Raw genomic sequence first — 19,805 nt, forward strand, 5'->3', positions numbered from 1 at the left:
TTCAAAACTGGGCAAAAGATCCCGAAACAAGTCCACTAATGTGTAGCCTGTGTGACTATTTCTGTTCATCTCCAAATTTTCAAAAGCACTGCACTGAGCCTGTTGCTCTCAATCCAGATGCACAGCTATTTAAATCCAGATAAAATGCAATTTACTTTGTATTATAATAAATAAAGTTTATGGGCACTTTAAGGATTTGATAGTCCCTGAAAGTGATACAATGACAGAATAATAATAATAATAATAATAATAATAATAATAATAATAATAATAAAAACTATTCAGATTCAAAACTGATAATGATGATGATAATAATAATAATAATAATAATAATAATAATAATAATAATATACTGTATATACACACACACACACACTTAATGAAGATAAGTAGGCCTAATTCTAACAACAGTAAGTCGGTAATGTAACTGTTTGTCTGGGCGGGTGTTGTTTCGTGGCAGTAAAGTGAAGATGGGCGGACTTTAAAGCACAGCAGCAGGAAAAGACAGGAAAGCCGATACTTCCCCGGAGAACAACGGAAAGAAAACGGTAACTAATTTGAACGTTTTATGTAAATACACAAAGTTGACGAAGATTAATAATAGTGTTTGGCGAGGAGAGCATGAGATCGTGTGCGTTTTGATTGACTGTTGGATTTCCTTTCATTTCACCAGCCTGAAACTCAATGACACTGTAAATATGTTTTTTTTTTTTTTCTTTTTTTACGCGAGTTTCACCATTAATACCGATGATTCATGGCAGCTAATTTGAATTAAACAGATTAAAAGAGTTTAGATGGTCAATATTACAGATTCAAGATCAAATTGATCTGTTTTGTGTTACAAGTGTTCATCTTGGTTTTTTATTTCACATAAATTATCGGGAAAATATGAACCGACCGGTGTAGTTCACAATTGTTTTGTTTTAATACAAAATGTAGTTTCAGTACATAAAAGCAGCTCTTATTTCTCTTTTATTTCGGTTTAATTATAGTAAAGCGCCATTTGGCCACTCGGTTGCAAAGCTTTTCTTGAGTGTGTCTTTAGTGATTCGAGTTGTTCATAAAAATATATATGTATATTTTGCACGTTATGTTTATTGAAAGCATGTGGTATATCAGTATATAAATGCTGAGTTTTTCTCTTTAACGTTTCTTTTTTTTTAAAGAAACACGTCAGCTAGTGGCTAACTAGCTTTTACAATCCAGACCTTTTTATCAATAATAAAGCGACCATTGTTAATGTTTATAAGTGACTGTAAGGATTTAAATGTGTGCTATTTGTTTAATGGTGTATTATGATGTTATTATTTGAAATAAATGTTGTGTTTTGACTGTTGGGTGCGGTGTCGCAGGATATGACGTCCTTTCATCATCAACATGTCGATTTCTACGAGCAATAACGTGCTCAGATGATCATCAATGTGACATTTAATGTTTATGGCCTTTATTCTTTGGTCAGTATTTGTGGAAAGTTTTGTTTTTCCTTCTTTTTTTTCCGCCACATTGCGACAGAGATACAATGTAACTTCCGGTCAAGTGATACTTCCGCAGCTGTTTCCGGCTCATGTTGACATTAGAGATGATTCACAGAGCACTCTTCCACTTTTGATCCTCTCACGTGTCCAAATCATCACATTTACATCAAGTTTAACCAGTCCAACGAGGATTTCCATCTGATGTTTGAAATCTCTTCACTTTATTAAAAAATAGACCTTTCATTTCCTCAGTCTAAACAGCTCCGTCCCAGTCATTTCCCTCAAAATGCCTCCGTTATGTTCTGCCTGTAGTTGTGTTGTTGTAGCAAAGCAAACAGTAGCACTAATATCTTGACCTTTGACCATCTCTGTCTCCTGGTCTTGCCTGCAGATGGCTGCCATCCGTAAGAAACTCGTCATAGTGGGTGATGGAGCCTGTGGAAAGACCTGTTTGCTGATTGTTTTCAGTAAAGACCAGTTTCCTGAAGTCTATGTGCCCACAGTGTTTGAAAACTATGTAGCAGACATTGAGGTTGATGGAAAGCAGGTATGAAAGTTTCATGTGTCATTTGTGACTCACATTAGCCATGAAAGCCATGCTGTTTTGTTCTTGAACCATGAAAGCGCCCCTTGCCATTGACAAACACAATAAACACACTTCAATACATAAACGGTTTCATTTCAAGTATTTTCAGAGTGCGGCTTATGATATTGCTTCAGTTATATCTCAGTATTTTTCTGCCTTTGAATTAGTCAGGGCTTGGGGCAAAAATGCCACAGTAAGTGACAAATATGCCCTCGAAGTTGAAATTATGTAGGGCCCCCATTACATTAAAAAACAATATTTTGGACTATTTTTAAAATTTACACTGTACATTTTTAGAACAAATTTCATCTGATTGAATTGTGTAGTTTTAAAAAAATAATAAAAACCTTCAAATATTTATGTGTTGTTTTTTTTTTAAATTATATTATATTAAAGACTACTCAATTCAATTTGATGGAATTTTGTACAGATCTGCAGAATCTGTGTCTGTTTTTAAGTCTCGTCTAAAACCTAATTTGTATAGACTTGCTTTTACTACAATGTGAAAGTGTTGTGTTTTAATTATGATTTGATTTTATGTTTTGTGAAGCACTTTGTGCTAAATTGCTAAAAGGTGCTGTAAAAATAGTTATTATTTTTGTTAAATTGAAATTGTGTAAAGCTTAAAAATATGTTTTTATTGTAAAAATTCCTTCTAAACATCTGATTTTTAAAATATTTGATTCAATACATATTACAAAATACAATTTGATGCTGATTTAAATTTATAGGTAAAAACCTTACTGAATTCATTTGGATCTGAATCGATTTAAATTAATAAACTGATTAAATCCAAGTATTTTACATAAAAGGGCAACACAGTTTTTTGTTTGTTTGTTTTTTAAATGCCCTTGTACAAGATACAAATGCTCCTAAAAATCAAATCCTTGTGGCAAATATTGCCCCATACTAATAATAATAAAAAGTTAATTTCTGATCAATATAAGTCAAAATGTATGTTTTTGCTCTAAAGGTGTTTGTAGGAGGAACCATAATTATGATTACAGTCATTTATAGCCAATTAGATTCAAAATGTTTAGTGCAAGAAGTAAAATGCAGTTAAACATCATCAAGGCAGGATTTCCTCACTGTTTTTCACTAAATAAACACAAGGATTTTGAATAATTTATGTACAAATATAACAATAAATAGTAATAAACAGCAATATTTACCTTGTATATATTCATTATAAATAGAATACTTTCCCAATATTTGTATTAAAATATATGAAAAATGGCTCACATGGATTTATGCAAACAAATCATTGAATTGAGTTATAAATCAATTAATTTACAGACAGGTTGAACTGATTCACAGAAATGAGTCGAACATATTAACTCCAATGCCATTTTGCTACTGAAGCATCATTGACATAATGCTCTCGTTACAAGTTGCAAAGCAAGATTTGCGAAACTTGTCTAATTACACTCTAAATGGCCAAATTAAAAGCACATTAATACCATTAGGATATTCACAATGTTGCTGAACATTGAGAATGTTGGATTAATTGTCCAGACCTAACTCAGATATGTATAAACTGCTCTTGCCCTGACATCACAATATCTACATTGGTTAAATGGATATTGAGTGGAATAGTATAGGCTGTGAATGACAATAATGGGTGGTTTAAGCCTAATTGTTAAAGTTGTTTTGGAAACACAAAGACTGCAGGTTCAGTCATTAGGCACCACTGCATGCCACATTTGTTCATGTAAGTGCAATTATTAATAAGTTCTCAAATATTTTCTTAAGAATGTCGTAATTTTGTTTGTATTGACTAAACTAGCCTGCTCATGAGGTTGCCTTGTCTAATACAATAATTTCAATACTTCAACACTAGTAAATCACGATAAATGTATCTATTTATTAACCTTTTTTTTTTAAAGTAGCAAGTTTTATCTTAAGAATATATTAAATAATTAAAATAATTAAAACCTTTGTCTTAAGTTAGAAATTAAGAAGAAAATAGTAGTTAAAAAATGTAAATTCTCTCATCATTTACTCACCCTCATGCCATTCCAGAAGTGGATGACTTTCTTTCTTCAGCAGAACACAAATGATTTTTAGAAGAATATTTCAGCTCTGTAGGTCCATACAATGCAAGCGAATGTTGACCAGAACTTTGAAGCTCCAAAAATCCCAAAGGAAGCATGAAAGTAATCCAAACGACTCTTGTGGTTTAATCCATGTCTTCAGAAGTGATAAGATTGTGGGTGAAAGTTGTGGGTGAAAAACAGATAAATATTTAAGTCCTTTTTTAAAACAATAAATCTCCACTTACACATTCTTCTTTTGTTTTTGGCGGTTCACATTATTTGTGCATATCGCCACCAACTGGGTATGGAGAAGAATTTACAGTAAAAAAGGGCTTAAATATTGTTCTGTTTCTCACCCACACCTATCATTTATCTTCAGAAGACATGAATTTAACCACTGGAGTCATATGGATTACTTTTATGGTGCCATTATGTGATTTTTTTTTTTTTTTTTAGCTTCAAAATTTTGGTCACCATTCAATTGCATTGTATGGACCTACAGAGCTGAAATATTCTTCTAAAAATCTTCATTTGAGTTCTGAAGAAGAAAGAAAGTCATACACATCTGGGATGGCATGAGGGTGAGTAAATGATGAGAGAATTTTTATTTTTGGGTGAACTATCCCTTTAAGAGCGTTTCGAGAATCTGGCCCCCATTGTGTATCTTGTGTCCTAACAGAGGGAGTCTTGTAGTGTTTTTTATTTTTGGGTGTGTGATACTGTTTAGTACATGTACCAATATCTGGGTTTGTTTTCTCTGTTCATCTAGGTAGAACTTGCTTTATGGGATACTGCTGGACAGGAGGACTACGATCGGTTAAGACCACTCTCCTACCCTGATACAGATGTCATTCTTATGTGCTTTTCCGTTGACAGTCCTGATAGCTTGGGTAAAGCTTTGTCATAAAAATGTTACTTGCCTATTGCACATCTCACCTTTTTTTTAATTTTTTTTTTTTTATAGCACACTAAAGGCATTAGATGCTCTTTTTTTTATCATTACGACATTAAACGTATCACATGTAGCTGTAAAATCGGGCCAAATGTCAGCTAAAAATAATTGAAATGTGCTATTGCTTTAAACCATTGAACATTCACTTGTGGTTAAAATACAAGACTTTCACATCACAATGACAAATTAAAGAGGTAACAATTTAGCTATCAAGCAGAACTGGGTATTCAAAGACTGGGTTTAAGAATGCAACCCATTGGTGATTTTGCTCTGATTACATAAAAGGAAACATTTTTCATCCATTTGAGATGGTAAGCAGTTCTCAGCTTTGTGTTCAGGGTCCGGATGTATAAAGCCACTTAGGGTGCGGTCACTTTTAGCTTTGCACGATGAAATTCTGTGGGCGTGGGTGGTCATTGAGCGCGTGTGAAACCAGCAAAAAACGAATTGCCAAGCAGCCTCGTTTTAATGCTGCACTTTATACTCTGGGAAAGTGAAGTTAAAAAGAAACTTATTAAACTTAAACAATTTCCTATTGGACAATGTGGCAAATTCAACCCTCAGGGTTCACCAAACTTAAACTCCACGTGAAATCCACGTGGGGAAACTCTTCGCCACCAGAAGTCCATCCACCTGCAAAATTCACATCAGATTCCAATTCAGATGACAGTATTTTGCCCTCTGAATTTCCCCATGTGAAGATAAATGTGTCCATGCCTTTAGACTAAAATTTTAGTCAGGTGTAAGAAAAACCTTGTCAGTTTTTTGAGTGTGTGATGAACTTTAAACAACAAATATTGAAGCCATTTTTGTCATGATTTCAATGTATTATAAAGTTGACCAATAATAACAAATTGCAGTAATTCAATAAGAATAATTCTTTCTCCTTCAACACATAACAGAGAATATTCCAGAAAAGTGGACACCAGAGGTGAAGCACTTTTGTCCGAATGTACCCATCATCCTCGTGGGTAACAAAAAGGATCTCCGAAATGATGAGCACACACGAAGGGAACTTGCCAAAATGAAACAGGCAAGACGGTTTTACTTTCTAGTTCTTAACCCTCATGTTCTGTTTTGAGTCTGAGACCCTAAGACCCTTTCAATATATCAGGAAAAAAACAGACTTAAATGGATAGTTCACCCAAAAATGAAAATTCTCTCATAATTTACTCACCCTCATGCCATCCCATCTGCTAAACACAAATGATGATATTTAGAAGAATATTTCAGCTCTGTAGGTCCATAAAATGCAAGTGAATAGTGAACAGAACTTTGAAGCTCAAAAAATCATAGGCATCATAAAAGTAATCCAAACGACTCCAGTGGTTAAATTCACATCTTCAGAAGCGATACAATAGGTGTGGGTGAGAAAGATCAATATTTAAATTTTCACTTCCACATTCTTCTTTTGTTTTTTGGCGATTCGCATTCTTGGTACATATCGCCGCCTGCTGGTCAAAAGTAGAGATTTGTAGTTAAAATGGACTTAAATATTGATCTTTTTCTCACCCACACCTATCATATCACTTCTGAAGATACGACTTTAACCACTGGAGTCGGATGGATTACTTTTATGCTGCCTTTATGTGCTTTTTGGAGATTCAAAGTTCTGGTCACCATTCGCTTGCATTGTATAGACCTACAGGGCTGAAATATTCTTCTAAAAATCTTCATTTGTGTTCTGCAGAAGAAAGAAAGTCATACACATCAGGGATGGCATGAGGGTGAGTAAATGATGAGAGAATTTTCATTTTTGGTTGAACTATCCCTTTAACATTGAAGTATCAGCTTGATAAACCATGACTTTTCCTAATCTCGACATGAGAACTGATTATAAACAAAAACGTATTTCAAAAGTCAAAATGTATCTCAAAAGTCCTGAAAATGTTGTTACATTTTAAAGGTATAAAAGCATGAATTAATTTTCACATGATAAGATTTACTGCTTGGTGTGCAATTTGTCAAGTCATTGTGGCCATTGTCTACTTGGATATGTTTTGTTGTATTTTTCAGAAACATGTTTTGCTAGGGTATTAATGACCCCAAACAGAAGCTATTTTATATGTTGCCGACTTTGTGATGCAACAGAGGATTGATGGTCAATAATAGCTCTCAAATGGATCGTGATTAGGACAGAGGAACATATTATAAATGAATGGAAGTGAAAATAAGAGGTTAATTCTGAAATGTTAATTACTATTTTTACATCTAAATCATTGGGGTTCTCGGGGCCCCAAACAAAAAGACAGTAAAGTCTCAATACAACATGAGGGTTTACACTGTTGATTTATATTCATTAAAAGGACTTTATTTTGGATGTTAGCTTTCACTCTTTAATGGCTCTGATATATTTAATGTATTTCTTCATTCAGGAGCCCGTAAAGCCTGAAGAAGGGCGAGACATGGCCAACAGAATCAACGCCTTTGGTTATTTAGAGTGCTCAGCCAAGACAAAAGACGGAGTGAGAGAAGTGTTTGAGATGGCCACCAGAGCTGCACTGCAAGCAAGGAAACGTGGCAAAAAGAGCGGCTGTCTGCTGTTATAGAAACCTGTAGCGGAGAGGATATCACTTAATGGCCCAGGAGACTTAAAAGCAGGGAGGGGAGGGATGGATTGGATTGGAAAAGCCTAACATTCATGTTCCAGTACAGTTGGCATAAAGGACTGATACTGGGACAACGTGTCAGACTAACCACAAGAGACCAATGGAAAGACTTTGGGAACCGTTGGGAATAGGATGATGTTATTTCCTGTTATCACAAAGTTTGGGGTTAAGAGATTTCTGGTAATATCAAGCAAAAATGTTCAGATAAAGTTTGTAAATGGACTCTGTACCCTAGGATAATTTGATGTTGAGTTATTTTTCCTTTACTTTTTAGCCCCAAACTGTTACATGCCAGTATAAAAAATGTTCTCCAAGCATCTCTTTTAGGTTTACCTTACTGTCTTTAACGACTGTTTTACGTGTTGGACAGATTGGATGTATGTATGTATGTGTGTTTGTATATGTAAGAATATGAATGTTTGTGTACATGAGTGCACGTCCAGGTCTTTTCTTTGTACATGAGTGTATCTGGCCAGCTTTTTTCTGTTTTGAATATTTGGTGCTCAATTAAAGCAAACAGGCTGAAAATTAAAATTGGCTGTATTGTGTTATTGTGTTTAACCTCCCACTTCAGGCTTTTCCCTTTTTATATCTAATGACTCAAAAGATTCTGGGCTGTACATTAGAGATCTAAACTATTAAGCCATACTGAAGCATACTTTTTTCCCCTTTCTTTTTTTTGATCTTGCGTTTAGAAATTACATTTTAAAAAATCTGATTTGAAATTTGTTTTCAGTTTGGGGACTCAATTAAAGGTGCACATAATTTCTGTTTTACTGGGCAATTCAACAGTGGATGTGGTGTAATTGCTGCACCACACAAACGTGTTCAGCTACTGAATGCCAATGCAGAAAAAGAAAACTAAGGCCCAGATGCAATCTGCCTTTTCCCCCCACTTTTTTATGCTGATTTTATTGGGGGGGGGGGGCTGCAGAATTCTGTCGAATGGATTTAAAAATGGTAAAACGTTTTTAAAGGAGCTGAGTGCATTACACTCTTATTGGTCATGTGGTCACCATAAAGGGGCTGACCCACTTCTTGTGATATAAAAATCTTTTTCATAGTCAGTGTGTTGAATAGTCTTCATCATGTACATAATTTTAAACATTTGTCAAAAGTACTTTTTGTTTTTTAATGTGGAGAAACTTTGTGCACCTTATGTTTGAATTTTAGCAGTACATTGCTATATGCTGTACATATGCATTGGACATATATTAAGAATGAACTGATATTTAAAGGTGCACTCAGTAATTTTTTCCCCATTAAAAAAGGTTACTCCTAAAGAAATGAATTGCAATTTTGAAACATATGTATAAAATCATGAGCGCTCACATGAGATGAAGCCTCGAGTCATATCAGTAACCTTATAAAAGCTGTTTTATTCTACGTGGGGGAGGGGCGCCCTCATGGTGGCTGCCATTTTAGAATCACATGACCAGCCAAATACTACTGGCTTAATCTCAGTAACCACCTTGTTATCGGACACTTTCACTCTTGGATTAAATTAATCATGTCTAATTGTGAATAGTAATTCTACAATGGCGTCTGTAACTGAAAACTTGATTTTGAATGATGCTGCATCCACACCACTAGGTGTCACTTAAGTCCAAGATGACATGAGCAAAAGCTTACTGAGTGCACCTTTAAACGAAAAATATGTTAATATAAGAAGCATGTTGCATTGATCCATCAATATCAGGTTCTCATAGCCTTTGGTTTTACAGTCATCCAAAACACTGTTGTGAACATACAGTACACAAAGAATAGTAGGTCATCCCTCAGGTTAACTTAATTTACGCATTTTTACCACAGTGTTTCTGAGCCAATCAGCTTGAGCGATCTGTCCCCGCCCACCGGACCGAGGCCATTTTACACTGAGCTTTGCTGTGTAGAGTCAAACATCATAGATGTATATTGTAACATTTTCAGCACTGTGACTCTGCCGGTGTAAAAGAGGTAAGCTGCTGCGTGTTTTATTGTGCAGTTAAAAAAAAAAAATGGATTTAATGCTGCATTTTAAAAGTTTGGTAGTACGTTGTTGCAAACGCCTATAACTTCGGCTTGGTGGGTTGACTAGCAGTTGTGCTTTCTGGAATCAAGTATGTGTTTCTTGTAATAAACCTCGGAACCGTAATGCACACATTTAAATATATTGTAACTTAACGACGGGCGATATTTATTCAGTCAAATAAACGTAGCCGATTCGTTGACGGTTGTTGTGTACTTCTACATGTACACTGTTTTCTAGAGTAGTGTCAGACTCAGTTTGACAGCTGCTGGACAGAATAGCCCTGTAGAAGGTCATAAATATCAGATCTAATATGGATAGTTCTAGCTTGTTGTCCAAATGGTGTAAAATGGTTTTTAACAAGCGATATGCAAATATGTTCGTGGCGCTGAGCAGTCCTGCTCAATCTGCAGGGACGAGACACCACATAATGGGCACCGTGGTGCATATAACTAAACTCAACAAAAATAAATACACGTCCTCTCACTTTCAGCTGCTTTTATTTTCAGCAAACTTAACGTGTAAATATTTGTATGAACATAAAGACATAAACTGAACAAGTTTCACAGACATGTGACTAACAGAAATGGAATAATGTGTCCCTGAACAAAGGGGTGGGGGGGGGGGGGGGGTAATATCAAAAGTAACAGACAGTATCTGGTGTGGTCACCAGCTGCATTAAGTACTGCAGTGCATCTCCTCCTCATGGACTGCACCAGATTTGCCAGTTTTTGCTGTGAGATGTTACCCCACTCTTCCACCAAGGCACTTGCAAGTTCCCGGACATTTCTGGGGGGAATGGCATTAGCCCTCACCCTCCGATCCAACAGGTCCCTGACGTGCTCAATGGGATTGAGATCCGGGCTCTTCACTGGCCATGGCAGAACACTGACATTCCTGTCTTGCAGGAAATCACGCACAGAACGAGCAGTATGGCTGGTGGCATTGTCATGCTGGAGGGTCATGTCAGGATGAGCCTGCAGGAAGGGTACCACATGAGGGAGGAGGATGTCTTCCCTGTAACGCACAGTGTTGAGATTGCCTGCAATGACAACAAGCTCAGTCCGATGATGCTGTGATACACCGCCTCAGACCATGACAGAACCTCCATCTCCAAATCGATCCCGCTCCAGAGTACAGGCCTCGGTGTAATGCTCATTCCTCGGACGATAAGTGCATGTCCGACCATCACCCCTGGTGAGACAAAACTGCGACTCGTCAGTGAAGAGCACTTTTTGCCAGTCCTGTCTGGTCCAGTGAAGGTGGGTTTGTGCCCATAAGCAGTGTTGTTGCCGGTGATGTCTGGTAAGGACCTGCTTTACAACAGACCTACAAGCCCTCAGTCCAGCCTCTCTCAGCCTATTGCGGACAGTCTGAGCACTGATGGAGGGATTGTGCATTCCTGGTGTAACTCGGGCAGTTGTTGTTGCCATCCTGTACCTGTCCTGCAGGTGTGATATTCGGATGTACCGATCCCGTGAACGTTGTTACACGTGGTCTGCCACTACCAGGATGATCAGCTGTCCTTCCTGTCTCCGTGTAGCGCTGTCTTATGCGTCTCACAGTACAGACATTGCAATTTATTGCCCTGGCCACATCTGCAGTCCTCATGCCTCCATGCAGCATGCCTAAGGCACGTTCACGCAGATGAGCAGGGACCCTGGGCATCTTTTGGTGTTTTTCAGAGTCAGTAGAAAGGTCTCTTTTGTGTCCTTAGTTTTTATAACTGTGACATTAATTGCCTACCGTCTGTAAGCTGTTAGTGTCTTAATGACTGTTACACAGGTGCATGTTCATTAATTGTTTATGGTTCATTGAACAAGCATGGAAAACATTGTTTAAACACTTTACAATAAAGATCTGTAAAGTTATTTGGATTTTTACAAAATTATCTTTAAAATAGAGTGTCCTGAAAAAAAGGACATTTATTTTTTTGCTGAGTTTATTTTAGGACCCCCCTAAACAATTTGGGGGTAATGTGTATATATATATCTTTTTTTTTAAAGATGGAAATATAACAGTGCTGTTTTATTTATAAATAATTCACAACTTTTTATTTCCAAACAAATTATTTGAATCAAGTAATAAAACAAACAAAATAAATAAATACAAATACATTTTACATTTATTCATTTAACCAGTTTTCTTGTTGGTAAAGTGTCTATAAGATCTCTGGAATGAGAGGAGTGCCCGATTGGTCTATCCTGAGGCAATACAGCTCTCAGGTAGTTTAAGCAAGTCTTATCCTGATAAATGACATTTACACAGGGTCACATGGACATATTAAGAAGACTTTCAAAATCAGACCGGGTTTATGAACTGCAGCTATTTAATATTTATATATAAATTGGTGGGGAGGAGTGGGGGTGCATCAGCTGCATGTCCAATACTGGCATTTGTCAGTTGATTAGTGCCACCAGCATGCTGGATTGTACAGCAGCAGTGACAAAAAGCTTGAATCTCATTGGCAATCAGTTTATCACAGTTTGAAGAAAAAACTAATCGAACCGCTCTCCCTAAAAAACTGCTTTCCAGGGAGGGCCCTTGTTACATAGGTCCACCATTATCCCCTGTCCAATGCCCCTGAATATACAGGTGCATCTCAATAAATTAGAATGTCGTGGAAAAGTTCATTTATTTCAGTAATTCAACTCAAATTGTGAAACTCGTGTATTAAATAAATTCAATGCACACAGACTGAAGTAGTTTAAGTCTTTGGTTCTTTTAATTGTGATGATTTTGGCTCACATTTAACAAAAACCCACCAATTCACTATCTCAAAAAATTAGAATACATCATGAGACCAATAAAAAAAACATTTTTAGTGAATTGTTGGCCTTCTGGAAAGTATGTTCATTTACTGTATATGTACTCAATACTTGGTAGGGGCTCCTTTTGCTTTAATTACTGCCTCAATTCGGCGTGGCATGGAGGTGATCAGTTTGTGGCACTGCTGTGGTGGTATGGAAGCCCAGGTTTCTTGGACATTGGCCTTCAGCTCATCTACATTTTTTGGTCTCTTGTTTCTCATTTTCCTCTTGACAATACCCCATAGATTCTCTATGGGGTTCAGGTCTGGTGAGTTTGCTGGCCAGTCAAGCACACCAACACCATGGTCATTTAACCAACTTTTGGTGCTTTTGGCAGTGTGGGCAGGTGCCAAATCCTTCTGGAAAATGAAATCAGCATCTTTAAAAAGCTGGTCAGCAGAAGGAAGCATGAAGTGGTCCAGAAGTTCTTGGTAAACGGGTGCAGTGACTTTGGTTTTCAAAAAACACAATGGACCAACACCAGCAGATGACATTGCACCCCAAATCATCACAGACTGTGGAAACTTAACACTGGACTTCAAGCAACTTGGGCAATGAGCTTCTCCACCCTTCCTCCAGACTCTAGGACCTTGGTTTCCAAATGAAATACAAAACTTGCTCTCATCTGAAAAGAGGACTTTGGACCACTGGGCAACAGTCCAGTTCTTCTTCTCCTTAGCCCAGGTAAGACGCCTCTGACATTGTCTGTGGTTCAGGAGTGGCTTAACAAGAGGAATACGACAACTGTAGCCAAATTCCTTGACGTGTGTGGTGGCTCTTGATGCCTTGACCCCAGCCTCAGTCCATTCCCTGTGAAGTTCACCCAAATTCTTGAATCGAGTTTGCTGGACAATCATAAGGCTGCGGTTCTCTCGGTTGGTTGTGCATCTTTTTCTTCAACACTTTTTCCTTCCACTCAACTTTCTGTTAACATGCTTGGATACAGCACTCTGTGAACAGCCAGCTTCTTTGGCAATGAATGTTTGTGGCTTACCCTCCTTGTGAAGGGTGTCAATGATTGTCTTCTGGACAACTGTCAGATCAGCAGTCTTCCCCATGATTGTGTGACCTAGTGAACCAAACTGAGAGACCATTTTGAAGGCTCAGGAAACCTTTGCAGGTGTTTTGAGTTGATTAGCTGATTGACATGTCAAAATATTCTAATTTTTTGAGATAGTGAATTGGTGGGTTTTTGTTAAATGTGAGCCAAAATCATCACAATTAAAAGAACCAAAGACTTAAACTACTTCAGTCTGTGTGCATTGAATTTATTTAATACACGAGTTTCACAATTTGAGTTGAATTACTGAAATAAATGAACTTTTCCACGACATTCTAATTTATTGAGATGCACCTGTATGCTTCCAGCAAACACTTCTGTATCAGTCAAGCTATTGTGCTTGACAGCTGTAAAACACCAACAGTAACCGTCAACTCAACATGAACACTTTTCTATGCATTTATTTAACAACATTAATGTTGATGATTGTGTCCTTGCATTCTTGCATGTTTTGTCAACAGTGGTAAATGAAGCAGGCAGAACGAAAGGTGGGCATTTCTTTCGACCTGCACTGAAGCATGGATTATGAGAGGAGGTGAGTCAAGGGTCCTGCAGTCTGCATAGTTGTTTAAACTTTTTTAATAATATTTTTATGGGTAATAACTAGGGCTGTCAATCAATTCAAATGTAATCAAATTAATCACATGCATCACTATTTGCTGGGAAATCTGTTTTGCATTGAAATCTAGTTCTCGCAGTACGCATTCTTGCGTTCCGTCTGCGCTATTTTTAATTGTAGCTGGTATGCAGCATCATAAACTCAAAGTTTGAAAATCATGTCTCGAGATTTCTGTATTTTGTTGTGCTTGTGAGTGAACTGTTCTCAGTCTGTGGCTGCGCTGCTTGTGTGGTTTGTTGAGGAGTGCTGCCACCTATTGACACAGCTTGTAAAAACAATCATGAATTGCATGTATGATAAGAAAATCCATACTTTTATTGAAGAATTTACATGTGCATCAGGAGGCATGATTAATTCTGTTAATGTACTTTTTAATGTAAATTTTTTTTTTATTTAAGTAATTGCACTAAATTACCGCGTTAAATCGACAGCCCTAGTAATATCGCACAGTATGGGTTCATGCAAAAATGTCCTGAACTTATGTAACCTTATGTAAAATACTGAATGTACAGTACTGTGAATGTTTGGTTCATGGGTGCACAACATTGATGATCCTATTTTATGAGTTTAGAAATTGTAAATACAATGTGATGTACATTCGAGTGATCTTGGTAAGAATGAAATGTAAGTACTGGGCATTTTCAGAGTTGTCTCTTTTTCTCTTCCCGGTAAAGACGCAAAGCTTTTGTTAGTGCTAGTGCAACAAAATGATCAGCAAAAGATTTGTTAGATGTGTAATTGATGCATTATCTGTTTATTTTATCATACTCATTTGCCACAAAGAATAATGGGAAATTTATTTTTTCACACAAGCCTGTCACGGCATAAACCAGCTGAATAAGCTGCTGTATATTTTTCTAGCAAGCTTTATACCTGTTTCCCAAAGTACCATAAATTCATACAAACTAAACTGTACAGTGCACATTCACAATTACAACATGTGTTCAGATATGATTAGTACCGATTAGCTCCATTTTTCTTTTCTGACACACCTTCAGCTATTGCATTTCATTGGAGACATGATTTGATGGCAGCATGAATCTTGAACATGTGGACTAGTCTAGAACTACATGTTACAAAGTGCCTAAATCCTTCTCTTTTCCCACATGACAGGGGTGGCCGTGGTGACCGCATGGGTCGCTATGGAAGTAAGGCTGAAGATCATGACTACAGGGACATGGACTATCGTGGCTATGTACAAGAAAATGACTTGGGACTAAATAACAGCTTGACAAATACCAAACAGCAAGAAAGAATGGGAGATTTTACCTCAGGTAATTTCACGAATAACCGACCAGGATTCAGACCAAACCATGGGAACCATGGATCTGAGAGAAACCAAGCTAGAAAAAGTCTCCTACGAAGTCCCCCAAATCCGAACATCCACTCAAGATTCCACCAAGAAGATAGAGATTATGAGCTTGAACCAGAGTTTTATCCCAGGAGAGATATGCACTTATTTAGAACAGGACAGAAGGTGTATCTGGATAACCAAAACCCAGATGAAGGTGAAGAAGATGAGGACAATGCCTGGAGAAGAGTCAGGGGACGGAAAAACTCTCAGGAGGAATATAGTGCAGAATGGAGAGCTGAGGAAGAAAATTATACCAGACGTCTCGATCAAAGACATGTAATTATGAAAATGTATCATTTATGTAATACATGTTATACAGTGGCTTAAAAAAAAAAGTTTGGACACTTAAGCCACACTTAATGTATGAATTCCAATGCACAAGATGATAAAATATCAATCCCAGTGGCATCTGCATTATTTTTTTAGAACTAACTAACTACACAGAACAACTTCATAGCCATTTCTGCAACTGATGTCAAGGTGATTTGTAGTGGATATATGAAGAAGAGGTAGACTGATATATCGGTTTTATCGATAGTTGCTTTTTGGAACTATCGGTAAGCAGTAAAATTCTATGCCGATAGTTGACTTTAGACTATATGGAGATGTGTGCCATCATCACATACATTGTCTCAGTATCTTTTGAATAATAATGAAAACCTAATTTGGTGAAATATGGGTGTGTAAAATATATATATATTATACGTAGGCTATAAAAGTCTAATTTGTTAAATACTTAAATATTATTAAAAAACTATTGGCCGATTAATCGGTTATCGGCATTTTCCGCCACCTTAGTTATCTGTATCTGCAAAATCCACCATCAGTCAAACTCTAGTAAGTCTAGTCTAGAGTAAGTTCCCTTTAAGTTCACACAGTGTCTTTGCAGAGTAACCATAGATGTAGTCCATCACATTTTGTTGAAAATAAATGCCACTTGATATTGGATTATCTAATGACACGACGTTCATATTTCTAAGTGTAGCTTGAAGGAATATGCCAGGTTCAATTCAAGCTAAACTCAATTGACAGCATTTGTGGAAAATATTGGTTACCACAAAGAATGATTTTGACTTGCCCCTCCTTTATTTAAAAAAAAAAAAAAGGATAAATCTGGGTTACATTGAGGCACTTATAATGGAAGTGAATGGGGGCCAATTTTTTTAACTTTACTCACTTTTTAAAAGGAATCGCCACAAGACATAAACAATATGCGTGTTAACATGATTTTAGGGTGACAAAATCACTTGCTAACCTTTTCTGTGTAAAGTTATAACCAATTTTATAACTTCATTGCCATGATGATGTAATGTCAACAAATCCTAAAATGACTGTAAAAATGACGATTTGAATAATACACGAGCTTTAACAGAAGAATTAATGTAAGTGCTTTTATAAAATTATAAGCTTCACATTTCTGTTTAAACCCTCAAAATTGGCCCCATTCACTTCCAATGTAAGTGCCTCACTGTAAACGATTTTTTTTTAAATTATTATTTTTATTTTTTTTAAAGAAAAACATTATTTTTGATAATCAACATTATCAAATGCTGTTGATTGAGCTGAACTGATATTGAACCTGGGATATTCCTTTAACTAGTATCCAAATACTTTAGGGACCACTTTTTATCACGGTACAGTCATATTGCTGTCTGACACCATCAAAACACCATGATAGTATTACAGTATTTTTTTTTTTTTTTTTTATTAAAGAATGGAGAAAAAGTAATATGTCATAGCTAAAGACTGTTGTCCTCCTGATATAGAGTTTTGCTGACCAAGTCCAGTCAAGTAGGGAGGAGATTAGGGATGGGAGCTACCACCATGCCCTAGAAATGAGCCAGGAGGAGCCAGAATCCCATGACCAGAACTACAGGTCTGATACCGAGCAGGCCCAGAAACCCAGCAATATTGTCATGCTGAGAATGCTCCCACCCAATGCCACCATCAACGAGGTTTGCCTCCTCAGAACAAAATTTTATTTCCTGGCAAGAATGCATTAAACATTTCATAAAAAATCTGTGGTATGGATCTGTGGTTGTCAATTACCACATATAATAATTTCCCAACGTTGGTGAAAACAAAAGCTGTTGAGATTGAGGTCTGGAGGAAATGCATAACAATTGCCCCATAAAATCAGTTGACAGTTTAGTTTGTTTATACAAACGATGGGATAAGTAATTTTCTGTGGGGATTGACAGCATGCCACGGAATCTGTCAATAGAGTGTAACTTGTATTTAACCTTGACTGTTCCTTAAATCACTAGAGATTAGCATACCCATTTTGAGTAAACATTATTTTAACATTTTTTTCTATAAGGGTGGATGTAGTACAACATTTTGTGTTTGCTTATCAGATTCGGGCTCAGCTGCAGGAGCAGGGGATCCAACCCAGGGAGGTTCGCCTCATGAGGAACAAGTCTTCAGGTGAGCATGCACTACCAGGGGGCCTTCTCTGTACCCCAGACTGACCTCCAAGTCACTGTCTACCATAACAAGCCTTAACTCACTTCTGCCTCTTTATAGTTCAATGTTTTATTTCAAGATCGTCTCTCTCTTCTTTCTAACTTCCCGCCTGGTGCCAGTAAAAGAAGTTGAGAGGCTGTTTAGTACTGGTGCTTTGAAATCTTCAAGTGTATGTCTCCTTAACCCCCTACACATCTTTTTAGTTCAATCCATCACTTCGATTTATTTCCTTCTTAATAGTTTTGTTTTTCTTGTACCGCTGACTTGTGCCTATGATCTTTAACCAGGCAATTTACACATACTCGCTTGATACATCCATGTTAGAGAAAGCATGGAAAGAACAGAGATGTTGACACACATACAGTATATCACATGTCAATACACAAGCATAAACGCAACTTTTCCAAGTGCCAAGTTTGTCTCACATGTCCTGCCCATCTCATTTTGATCACTCTGGTCCTGGAGTCTGTGGAAGATCTCTTACTGTGTAAGTATTTTGCAGTAGCGATGTTGAGAAGATAAGTGTGGCTGATCATCACATGAGCAATTTTTGTGACCACTTGTCCTTGGAGATACTGTAGCTTCTTTAGACGGGGTTTAAATGGTTTTTGGAATATTTTATTTCCCAGCCAAAGGGGTGGACAAAATAACGTAAACACAAGGCTAAAAGGGTTTCATTTCATTTAAATAATTCAATCAGAATTGCAAACATGATCAAACTGGAGGTCGGCATATTGTTTCCCAAACTTCCAGTACCCTAGGATCGACCACATTATGCTGACTCACTGACAAGTGGCATCACCCATCAGATATTTTTGCATCTTCTCCTGTGGTGCAACTGGAAGTGCATCACGTCAGCAGCATGGGAGACCCGGGACCGGATTACGCAATGAAACCAGGAAGTAATCATTTTAAAACAGTGACGAGTGTGATTCGGAAGTTGCCTTTTTCCCTCTAACATTACATTTTTACTCCACTGATGGTTAGGTTTAGGTTTGGGTTGGGGGTACAGTTTATAAAACATGCATTCCTCTTCATTGTTAACAGCCTGTACAGCTGAAAACAACCTGCTTCACAACTCCCTTTTGTCGCCCCTCTTTGGAAATTTCACTGGAGCACACACGTGCCCATACGCCCACAACACTTTCTGATTTGGCCACTAGGGAGTAGTGTTTCGAGTTTCGGTAAGCACAGACCGATTTTAGCTAAAGAAAATTCAACCTAATGTTTCTAATTTCACTGTGAGATCAGTCTGTAAGTTGCCAATTAGGTTGTGATTAGGTTGCCAATTGCCAAATAGCAGTACATGTTAGGTCTGAAAGAGATCTTAGTACTTTTATATGATGTGCAATCTGGTATAAGCAGCACAAAACCTGGGAATGCTTAGAGGAGTTATCTTTTAACCAAGTTTCTATAAATGGATGGGTTTGTAAGAATGTTTTTTTATTTGTTTTTCATTTGTTCTTGAAATACTTAAATCTTGCCATAAAGATGGCAATTGGTGCTGATATGGCATTAAAAGAATACTAAAATAAAACAAATGGATAGGTTTACATTTGGAGAAAGTCAAAGGATGCCTTGAAACCACAGTAACTGTTGGCAACTGTTAAATATTGTGGATGATCCACAAAGGTAGAGGCAGCTGTATGATGAGAATCATTATGTCTGATGACTGTAATACATAGTGATATTTAATTTTTTCTCTCCCTTTTTCTCCCCAATTTGAAATGCCCAGTTCCCAATGCGCTCTAAGTCCTCGTGGTGGCGTAATGATTCGCCTCAATCCGGATGGCGGAGGATGAATCTCAGTTGCCTCCGCGTCTGAGACAG

The 19,805-nt window shown here is 37.2% G+C and overlaps 2 protein-coding genes across 4 annotated transcripts in view; both read left to right on the plus strand.

The window, feature by feature from the left end:
* Positions 1 to 423: 423 nt before the first annotated feature.
* Positions 424 to 8,192, plus strand: rhoac (ras homolog gene family, member Ac). Of its 2 annotated transcripts, none has more exons than XM_051659898.1 (5): positions 424 to 548; positions 1,867 to 2,022; positions 4,867 to 4,987; positions 5,952 to 6,082; positions 7,425 to 8,192. In XM_051659898.1, exons 2-5 carry the CDS (start codon positions 1,867 to 1,869, stop codon positions 7,596 to 7,598), a joined length of 582 nt encoding a protein of 193 aa, XP_051515858.1. In that variant the 5' UTR covers positions 424 to 548; the 3' UTR covers positions 7,599 to 8,192. The 2 variants fall into 2 exon arrangements, with proteins under 2 accessions (XP_051515858.1, XP_051515859.1); XM_051659899.1 differs by lacking the exon at positions 424 to 548 and adding an exon at positions 553 to 692.
* A 1,319-nt stretch (positions 8,193 to 9,511) lies between these two features.
* The window catches only part of rbm10 (RNA binding motif protein 10), a 42,505-nt gene continuing 32,211 nt past the window's right edge, over positions 9,512 to 19,805 (plus strand). For both annotated transcript variants that reach the window (XM_051659775.1, XM_051659774.1), the window contains exons 1-5: positions 9,512 to 9,614; positions 13,998 to 14,071; positions 15,269 to 15,785; positions 17,276 to 17,464; positions 17,867 to 17,936. In XM_051659775.1, coding sequence (XP_051515735.1) covers positions 14,055 to 14,071; positions 15,269 to 15,785; positions 17,276 to 17,464; positions 17,867 to 17,936 — 793 coding nt within the window. In that variant the 5' untranslated portion in view covers positions 9,512 to 9,614; positions 13,998 to 14,054. The remainder of the gene's footprint in view (positions 9,615 to 13,997; positions 14,072 to 15,268; positions 15,786 to 17,275; positions 17,465 to 17,866; positions 17,937 to 19,805) is intronic.

The sequence above is a fragment of the Myxocyprinus asiaticus genome, chromosome 28, assembly GCF_019703515.2.
Source record: "Myxocyprinus asiaticus isolate MX2 ecotype Aquarium Trade chromosome 28, UBuf_Myxa_2, whole genome shotgun sequence".
Lineage (NCBI taxonomy): Eukaryota > Metazoa > Chordata > Actinopteri > Cypriniformes > Catostomidae > Myxocyprinus > Myxocyprinus asiaticus.

Coding starts and splice junctions, on each gene's coding strand:
- rhoac (XM_051659898.1), top strand. CDS start 1,867: ATGGCTGCCATCCGTAAGAAACTCGTCATAGTGGGTGATGGAGCCTGT. Junction 2,023..4,866: donor TTGAGGTTGATGGAAAGCAG/GTATGAAAGTTT, acceptor CTGTTCATCTAG/GTAGAACTTGCTTTATGGGA. Junction 6,083..7,424: donor AACTTGCCAAAATGAAACAG/GCAAGACGGTTT, acceptor TTCTTCATTCAG/GAGCCCGTAAAGCCTGAAGA.